A 10,199-nucleotide genomic window follows, 5' to 3' on the forward strand; every position below is an offset into this window, starting at 1 on the left:
TAATTCTTAAAAGAATAAAACTGACTTAACATACTTAATATATGTTAAGTGTTTTCTTTGCTCATAGAGGTTTTCACAAAGAACAGTGAGTTGGATCATGTTCTCAGGCAGCAGATTTCTTTCGTTTCTTACCATCTGTTGAGTCTCAAACTATCTGTGATGAGGCCCCGAATGAGGACCTTTACTGGTGGGAAGAACAGGCTGCAATTAGCAGATGGTGCTCCCAGCCCACGAATGATAGTTCTCACACAATAGGGTTGAGCCACCGAGACGCACACGCTGATTGTCTGGCTCCATTTGCCTGAGCTTCATACAGAAGTGTTGGCCGTGATGCTATTCCAGAAACACTCTGAGCATGAAGGAAGGTCAGACCCACCTGGTGCACTGAAAATAAAGGGGAAAAAAGATATGCCAGGCAAATGCCAACCAATAAAAAGCTAGTGAGAAAATACTGATATTACATCAAGAGAATTTTAAAGAAAAACACTAATAGGGATAAAGAGGCATTGTATGTAATATTTAAAAAAAAATAAATGTAAAACAATGCCATTCTCAGTTTTTTGGAGGAAAAACTTTGATTATTTTAATACAAAAATATGTCAGCATGTAATGGGTTTATTGTTATTTTAAATGAAATTTTTCAATTTTAGTGTGTAATATAAATATCAATAGATATAATCCACATTTTTCAAAAACATTCTTTGGGGTCCTCAGTGACTTTTAAGAGTGTAAAGACTGAGGTGAAAATGTTTGAGAACATCGTCTAGTCAGTCTCTGCCTCTCTTTCCCCTTTCATTTTTTTTCACCTAGGAATCTAACAGTTTGAAAGGAAAATCTCCTTTTACTTATTGTTCATGAACAGCAACATTGTCACTTTTGTTCCGGAGTCCTCCTAAGTAAGAACACTTCCCTGTGTATCTGGAACGTCTTGCTTTCTCATTGGTTTTCATTGGAATGGAATTTAAAATGGGAGCGGGCGATGTATCCTCTAACTGTATTTTCCCAGCCCCTTGCCTTGATGTGGGTGGCAAATGCTGAGTGAATGTCTCCTCTTTTAGGTAATTAGCATTTACATGGGGATCACAGTTAATCTAGCAGATGCTTGGGAACCTTACAAAGCTGCAAAAACTGCTTTAAACAATACCCTGGACCTTGCAAATGTCAGAGAACAGGTAAGTTCTGGCCAATCGGGGAGGATTCTCAGACAACCTCCAGCCTGCATTAATAGGGCAGGAAATGAGCCCAGTAGATTTCCCAAGGCATTTGGAAGATGTCCACAAAACCATGAATGCAATGAATAATGAAAGCTGATTTTTGCAGAATAAGATAGATTAGTTGTAGATTTTTAAACTTGTATCTTATACATAAGTGGGAGATTTGGGTCCTAAGGAGGATTCAGCCACCTAAGATGAACCAGCGTGACATGTGGTTCCCATTGACTTGGTTTGTTCTTGCTTAAAGATTGTGTCCTTATGTTCTGGTTACTTTTACTGGTAACCAGAATTTTAATATTGTCGTCAACAAGATGGGCGTTGAAGACAGTAACTGAATGTACACATATGCCCTGTCACTGTACTTTAAATTCATCATTTCTGATTTGCAAGATACACAAGACTGAAGGCATTCCTCTCCTTAAAGTTTAAATGGCTACATTGTGTCTCTTTAATAAAGAACACAAGGTAGCCCTGGCTGGTATGTCTCAATTCATTGGAGCTTTGTTCCGTAAACCAAGAGGTTGTAGGTTCGATCCCTGGTCAGAGGAATTAAAATAAAATCTTTTATTGGGGAACACACTTGGTATTTCTGAACAGCTGTCTTTCTCAGCCTACCTATCTGAGTTTTTGAGTTTCCAGTGTGGATAGAATAATATTGATTCAAAGACCTCGCATGTTTTATTCTGATATGTTGCAATCCATAAATAATGCACAAAATAATTGCAATTCTGGAATGTCTCCTAGAAATATATTGGAGAAAGTGGTGCTTTCATACTTACCAGCATCGAGCATTAATTTTTCATTACTGAAATCTCTTTCCAAAATTGCATTTTCTTGTTTGTGACATTGTAAGAAATTCTTCAGAGTCTCCTGATGAAGCATCTAGTGATAGTTTTAAGCTAATCTGACGAGGTTAATGATGTTTGACATTAAGTCTTGCCGAGGGCAAATCAGAATGACCAAATTTACCAAAGGTCTGCAAATTCAGTTTTGATGCACTGAGGTGTGTGTTTTTGTGAAGTTTTCATCTGTCTGTAGAAGTCTCATCTTTTGAGTATTTCTGCTCTGCTCTGACTCCTTTATTGATAATAATGGGAAGAACAGATAACTTAGCTTCTGCTTTTATGTTTCTTTTCCACCCAAGAATAGAAGGGAACCACCTGATCCAGTTCTCTTGGAGAAACCAATACGCAGCGGTTAAACCCAGAGTCACACCGATATTTAATCACAGCATGAACTAGATTTTAGTCTCTTAATCCTAAATCCAATACTCTTTTTTTAAAAAAATATGTCTTTATTGATCTTAGAGAGGAAGAGAGAAAGGAAGTCAATGATGAGAGAGAATCATTGATCAGCTGCCTCCTGCATGCCCCACACAGGCAATCTAGGCTGCAGCCCAGGCATATGCCCTGACCAGGAATCAAACCAAGACCTCCTAGTTCATAGGCTGACGCTCAACCACTGAGCCATACTGGCCGGGCAGTCCAATACTCTTTTTAAAAATGTCCAGTAAACTCCCATTGAGCCTTATCCACTACAGTCCATATGTTGGGCATCTCATATAGAAATGTCATCATCCACCCAGGGATTCATTTCAATGTGATTCGCTTTTTAAATGTGATTCACGTTTTTTATTTGCAAAGGCAAGCAGATATGCCACTGCCAGTGAAAGAGTGCACGCTCAAGTGCAGCAGTTCCTGAAAGAAGGTTACCTCAGGGAGGAGATGGTCCTGGACAACATCCCAAGGCTTCTGAACTGCCTGAGAGACTGCAACGTGGCCATCCGGTGGCTCATGCTCCACACGGCGGACGCAGGTAAGGCACGGAAGCTGTGGCCGTCCGCATCGCTCCACAAGAAGGCGTTCAGAGCCAAGGTCTGCTTCGTGATGCAAAGTGGTTTAGCTCTTGGATGAGAATTGAGTTGCTTTCTAAGTTAGTCATTCTGTGCCTATTTGGACAAGTCAGTGCCCTCCTGAACAACCCCTTCGTCAGGTACTGCTAGGTGCTTGGAATCTGAACAAATTTACCTCCCTTGTTCAAGGATCTTGTCACTGATCAAACTGGGAAGATCAGATGTATACATATGAAAAGTATAACTAGATCTGTGGTGGGAAGAATAATGTCTCCCTGCTCCCTCCCAAAATGTCCATGGCCTAATCCTCAGAACCTGTGGGTGTGTTATATTTTGTGGCAAAGCGGGGGTAGGGAGGGCTAAGGTTACAGATGGAATTATGCTTCTAATCAGTTGATCTTAAGGTGAGGAAGTTATTCCAGTGGGTCCAGTGCAGTCACAGAGGTCCTTAAGTCAGGTAAAGGAAAGCGAGAGTCAGAACTAGAAAGGCGGCATCATGAAAAAGTGGGTTTTCCCTGGAACCTCCAGAAGGAGCACAGCCCACTGACATCTTGCTTTTAGCCCAGTGAGACCCATTTCAGATTTCCCACCTCTGGAACTCTCCTATATAATAAAAGCCCAATATGCACATCAACCAAACTGCAGAACAACCAGTCACTATGACCGTCCACTGACTACCAGGGGGCAGATGCTCAACACAGGAGCTGCCCACAGGCCCCAGGCCGGCCAAGGCAGGTGCCAGCAGGGGGCCCTCCAATCACTCCACTGGTCGCCCCACAGATTGGCCCTGATCACCGGCCAGGCTTAGGGACCCTACCCGTGTGCGAATTTCATGCACCAGGCCTCTAGTAAGGGAATAAATTTGTGTCTTTTTAAGCCACTAAGTTTGTGGTAATTTGTTATAGCAGCAATAGGAAAGTAATGCAAGGGCTGCACCCATGACTAAGAGCCAGACAGATGGTGGGATTTGAGTCCAGAGCAAGAGAGAAACATAGCTTGGGATGGAGAGGTGGCGGTGGTCAGGGAAGGCTCCACTCAGGAGGCAGGAGCTGACTGGCCTTTGATAAGTTTCAAAGTGAAAAAAAACAAAAAAACACAGAAGAGATTCTAGACTGAAGAAATGCTAGAAGAAAAGGTATAATTTGGGAAGAATAGGAAAGCATGGGCCCACTGAGTTGAGGAACTGTCTAGACAAGAGCACTTAATTAAGGTAGATTGGTCTTAACCTTTTCTGGGTCAAGGTCCTCTCTGAGACTCTATTGGCCATCAAGGTCAGCGCTTCACAGGTTGTGTGAAACACCTCCACAGGTGAGCCCCGGTTCAATGGTAGAATGTCCCTCTAGCTGCCATCTGTTTCCACTTCCTGTGAGTGGTCAGTAGTTGGACTTCCTCATCCTTTGTAGCTTTGAAAATGTGTGGCATTTCTCCTCAGCCTCTGTCTTCTGACTAGAAGTCTCCAGCTTCTTAAACCTTTCTCACTAGAGCAGTGGTTCTCAACCTTGGCTGTGCATTAGAATCACCTGGGAATCTCTTTAAAATCCTGATTTCCGGGCCCCATCCTCCGGAAATTCTGTTTCTTTGTTGGGGTGAGGCCACAACATTAGTCACAAAGAAACAATTTCCGAGGATGAGGCCCAGAAATCAGGATTTTAAAAAGATTCCCAGGTGATTCTAATGCGCAGCCAAGGTTGAGAACCACTGCACCAGAGCTACTTTCCAGCTGTTTTTGCTATTCCCATCATTTTGCTTCTTGGCCCAGCTCTCTCCTCAGTTTACTAGTATAGCTTACTCACAGCATGAATATGATAGCTAAAGTTTTTAATCATGTAATAGATCTGTTTGGTTTTTTTCTTTTTCTTTGGTTAAGCCTCACCAAGGATATTTTTTCCATTGAATTTTAGAGAGTAGAAGGGAGGGGAAGAGATAGAGAGAGAGAAACATTGATGTGAGAGAGACACATCGATTGGTTGCCGCCTTCACAGGCATGGCTGGGGCAGGAATAGAGCCTGCAATCAAGATACGTGCCCTTGACCAGAATTGGACCCGAAACCCTTCAGTCTTCAGGCCAGCGCTCTAACCACTGAGCAAACAGCTAGGGCAGGTCTGTTTTTTTAATTAGTTGAGTTTGTCTTACATACACTCTAGTTCTAATTTGTGGATTTTACTACATCATCTCAGCTTATAATCTTCTTTACCAAAAGTCTTACCTTCTCAAGCGTACAAGCAACTCAAGCCCTCACTTCATCCTCTCCAGCTGTGGTTTTCTAGTGACTCAGCCTCATCTCCATGTTTCTGACTCTGGAGCCAGTGGGTCCCTGGATTTGCATCCTGCCGGCGACCACCTCAGCCGGCCAGAGTCCTCTGCTTTTATCTTCAGCCACATCTGTTTTCCATTTCTGTGCCTGGAAACTGACCTGATTGCACAAGGTCATAATTTACCAGAAACAGATGATCTGCCTATCTGGCTGTGAGTCATATGTGGGAAGAGTAACTGCTTATTTCGCTTTTATGGTGTTTCAGTCATATGTGCAGAAGGAAAGTGTGGTCTTCATCTGCCTCCTGTTAACCCTCTGGAGGCATTCACCCAGGCTCAGGACTGCCTGCAGCGACTGAAGAAGGTGTCAGAGGCTCTGCCTGTCCCTATCCGACACTCGATAATAAATCAACCCCCAATGCTTGCAGAATCTGGAAATACATTCCATTTAACAGTTCAATTATACTTTCTCCCATAGCATACATGTACTTAGAATTAATTTTATCGTGTTGTTGATATACATTTTGCTGATTACCTTTTAAAATTGTAAAATGAAGGAAAATATTTAAGAATTTATATTCCATAGGTAGTCCCTACACATTTAATAAATGGAAACTCTTTTCTATTCTAGCCTGTGACCCAAACAACAAACGCCTTCGTCAGATCAAGGACCAGATCCTAACAGACTCGAGGTACAATCCCAAGATCCTCTTCCAGTTTCTGTTGGATACTGCACAATTTGAGTTCATACTCAAAGAGGTAAAAATATTGAATGGATAATCACCAAAGTCTTAGTTTTATTATGTTTAGTATTTTGTTTGTGAGGTGTTTTTTTTTTTTTTTTAAAGATTGGGATTTAGTAGCAGTATCTGTGATTCAAGCTACAGATTCTCACTGTCTGAGATAATTCTTATGAAAAAGGACAGAATTAACCACTGAACAAGCATTTAGTGCCAGCTATCGTTGGAGCCACGGTGATGGGGGGAAGGGCACAGGATTGTGGAGGTTATAGTCTAGTAAGGGATATGGACATGACCCAGAGACTCCCCCTAATGAAGATGCAAATACAAGCTGAGATGCATGCTCTAAAGCAGCGGTTCTCAACCTGTGGGTCACGACCCCTTTGGCGGTCGAACAACCCTTTCACAGGGGTCGCCTAAGACCATCCGGCATCTCAGGTGTTTACATTACGATTCATAACAGTAGCAACATTACAGTTATGCAGTAGCAACGAAAATAATTTTATGGTTGGGTCACAACATGAGGAACTGTATTTAAAGGGCCAGAAGGTTGAGAATCACTGCAAAGGAAAGAAACACAGTCCTCTGGGAACCTAAAGTAAAGGCTCCTGTCGTCGCTCTGACAACTTCCCTGAGAAGAGAAGCTTCTGACGGGGCCTGAAGAAGGGACCTGTCCGAGTTAGCTAAGACAGTGATAGGGAACGTGGAGAACATTCCAAAGAGAAGACAGACTACGTCCCAGTCCTCTGGGTGAGGAACAGCCTGGCCAGCTCAAAACCTAAAAGACCAATTGGCTGGAGGGGAGAGAATGCAAGTGGGAGGAGGTAAAGAATGAGCTTGAACAGTGGGCCGGAGCCAGCCTGAGCTGGGCCCTGCAGGATTTGTCTTCATGTAAAAGCCATGATAGCCTGTTGCAAAGGGCCAAGTGGGTGGACGATTTGCATTTGAACAAGGTCCTCTTTTAAGGACTTTAAGGAGTTGGAGTTCACTGAGATTCTGGGCTTTTTCTTACCCTAAAGAAGCTTCTCTGGGCATGATAAAAGTGGCAGGTTGCCGTAGCCGATTTGGCTCAATGGAGAGAGCATTAGCCCCTGGACTGAAGGATCCCGGGTTCAATTCTGGTCAAGGGCACGTACCTCAGTTGCAGGCTCAATCCCCGTCCCTGCGTCCCTGGTCGGGACATGTGTGGGAGGTAACCAGTCGTGTCTCTCTCACATAGATGTTTTTCTCTCTCTGTTTCTCCCTCTCCCTTCCACTCCCAAAAAACAAAACAAAACAATGGAAAAATATCTTCAGGTGAGGATTAACAACAACAAAAAATTGCAGATACCTGGGAATGCCCAGGTTCTGGAAACAGTAACCTTGGGGGTTTGGAGCAGGTGAGCCCAGGAACTAGCCCGGGACAATAATGCCCATTCGGAACCAATACTTAAGCTTGCCTCAGTCTGGTGAGGAGTGTACTGGATGTTTCTTTAGCTCCTAGGTATGAGGATACTGTGTTCTCCGATGAGGGAGCTCAGAAAAAGTAGATGTTGATGATTAACCTGATGTTAATGCGTGTGCTGCATGATTTCAGCGACTAGTCTCCGTATAACTTTGTATTATCAGAGAAATACCACAAAAGTACAGGGGTTTATTTCCCTGGGATTTTAATAGGAAAGGGCGCATTAATACTGGTTTTCCTCTTAAGAAATTCTTTATTTTTTCACAGTGAATATTGAAAAGACGAGCAATGGAGTGGGGAGACTCCATCTGCAGATGGAAGCTCAGTGGAATTTTGTGGGGCCAGTGGCAGAGGAGTCTTTATGATAGAGCAGGATGAGTGACCAATGAAATAAATAATAGGATGAGGAACAGTGAGAATTATTTATAGAGTTCACCCTATCATTTTGAGTGCCTAGGATCCATCAATTCCATTTGGCCAGCAATAGCAACAACACTATCAACCTGAGGCCTTCATTATAGACCAAATGGCTTTGAGCCCTTCGAACACTCATTCACAGGTTGAACCCACAGGTTCATAAATTATAGGATGGGATTTGGGATGGGGGATGGGGCTTAAATTAGGAGATGCACCTTCCTGTAAAGATCAGAAGCAGCACAGTTTCAATTAGTGGGTTTATAGGAGAATCAGAAAGTGATGCTCAAAAAAGGGTTTGGGTAGAAGGAGGTAGGAGAGATGAATACATAGGTTAAGGAACCAAACTGAACCATCAGAAAGTCATATTATCATTGTTTTGCTCTATTTGTATTGGGCGTCTTAGAAATTGTTGCCTCGAAAGGACCATAGAGCAGTAGTCGCCAGATTTCATTTCATGTTACAATGCTGATTCCTGGGCGTACCCAAGACCTCTGAACCAGAATCTTCAGGGGTGGAGTTCAGGAATCTGTAACCATGAAAGCCCTCCAGGGGGTGCTCATATGCAGTTGATCTGAGAAACACTGCATTAAGGAGGGGCCAGCTTTGCCCCTCCATTTGTATAAGAAGTTAGGCTTAAGAGATGTCAGCAGGGTAATGTGAATGTTAGACATTATATTTTTCTAATAAACTCGGTGTCATCCAGGCTTTCTTAGTAAATGGCCTAATCTGGATTTTCTCTTAAGTAAATGAATCTCTTCTGTCCCTTCAATAGATGTTCAAGCAAATGCTTTCAGAAAAGCAAGCCAAGTGGGAGCATTACAAGAAGGAGGGCTCAGAGCGGATGACAGAGCTTGCTGACGTCTTCTCAGGAGTGAAACCCCTAACCAGAGTGGAAAAAAATGGTAATTGCTGAAGAAGAAATGGGCAGAGACAAAAGTTCTTAGTTGTTACCCATTGTGGGCTAGGACATTGCTAAGGAAGATCCCTGGGCAATATCCATATCCTGTCTGGTTTCTTATCTTTGAAGAATGAGATTAAGCTAAATCAAGGGTTCTTATTCTCTGGTTCATAGTCTTTATGGAATCACTAGAGGCCCGGTGCACAAATTCATGCACAGGTGGGGTCCCTTGGGGTGGCCTGCGGGGATGGGGCCCCAGTTCGCACCCCCAGCCTTGCAGCCCCACAGCCCTGCCTGGCACCCCGCCACCCCCTCACCTGCTCCACCATCCTGCCTGTGGGGAGATTGATTGGGGTTGGGCCCCCCCGCCACTGTCGCTGGTCATCATCTGCGGGGTGATTGCCAGGCAAATAGGTTCCCGCTTGCACGCGCCTTGCCTGGCACTGCCCTCTCACCTGCTCCGTCATCTTGCCACGGTCCTGCTCTCATCAGTGCCCATTGGCCGGCAGCACATTCACTGCCGCCCACTGCCAGTGCCGACACCAGCCATGTTCCGCGCTGCCCCCTGGTGGTCAACACACATCATAGTGAGCAGTCAAACTCCCGGTCGAACAATTTGCATATTAGGCTTTTATTATATAGGATAATTCACCCCCCAACCCCCACTATAGTATGCAATACTAGAGTGTCAGTTTATGTGTGTTTTGGGGCAGGGGTGTGGGAAGGACCTATAACTGTCATGATCTTCTCAGAAGGATATTTCACCCAAAACATTAATAACTACTAACATAGATGATAAGGAGATTCTCACCTTCTGATCTTGTTTGGTTCTTTTTCACTGTTACGCCTGCCATCTAGTGGCAAAAGAAGGAACCTGTATACTGTTTTGAAATTAAACATAACTTAAGTATAACTTTGATTTTACTAGTAATCCTGCTTCATTTAAGAAATTTTATCTATAGGAAAACTGTGGTATTACTTCAGTTTTTATATAACTAGGAAACTTTCAAATTGCCCCTGAAAGGCCACTCTGAATTTAAAGATGACAAGTTACACTTTTTTTTAATATTTAATGTTTGTTTTAACTATCAAATCCATTTTGATAGTTATACCGTAAAATTGCTTAATAGTATAGATTTTTATTTTAAAAAACTTTACTATTTTTAATTAATATGAGCTTGGGATTACTATATTTGGCTTTTGTTGATTTATTTCAGTGGTTCTCAACCTTGGCTGCACATTCCTCGGGAATGGGGCCCAGAAATCAGGATTTTAAAAAGATTCCCAAGTGATTCTAATGTGCAGCCAAAGTTGAGAACCACTGATTTATTTGATGCCGAATGGTTGTCTAAAGTATATTTCCAAATGACGTCATTATTC

General features: G+C 43.0%; 1 protein-coding gene across 1 annotated transcript in view; it reads left to right on the forward strand.

The window, feature by feature from the left end:
* The window catches only part of KIAA0196 (KIAA0196 ortholog), a 47,255-nt gene that overhangs the window by 10,126 nt on the left and 26,930 nt on the right, over positions 1 to 10,199 (forward strand). Inside the window, 4 exon segments of the mRNA XM_006770961.2 lie at positions 1,059 to 1,172; positions 2,858 to 3,029; positions 5,952 to 6,079; positions 8,694 to 8,823. Coding sequence (XP_006771024.1) covers positions 1,059 to 1,172; positions 2,858 to 3,029; positions 5,952 to 6,079; positions 8,694 to 8,823 — 544 coding nt within the window.

This window comes from Myotis davidii, unplaced genomic scaffold, assembly GCF_000327345.1.
Source record: "Myotis davidii unplaced genomic scaffold, ASM32734v1 scaffold765, whole genome shotgun sequence".
NCBI classification, from domain to species: Eukaryota; Metazoa; Chordata; class Mammalia; order Chiroptera; family Vespertilionidae; genus Myotis; species Myotis davidii.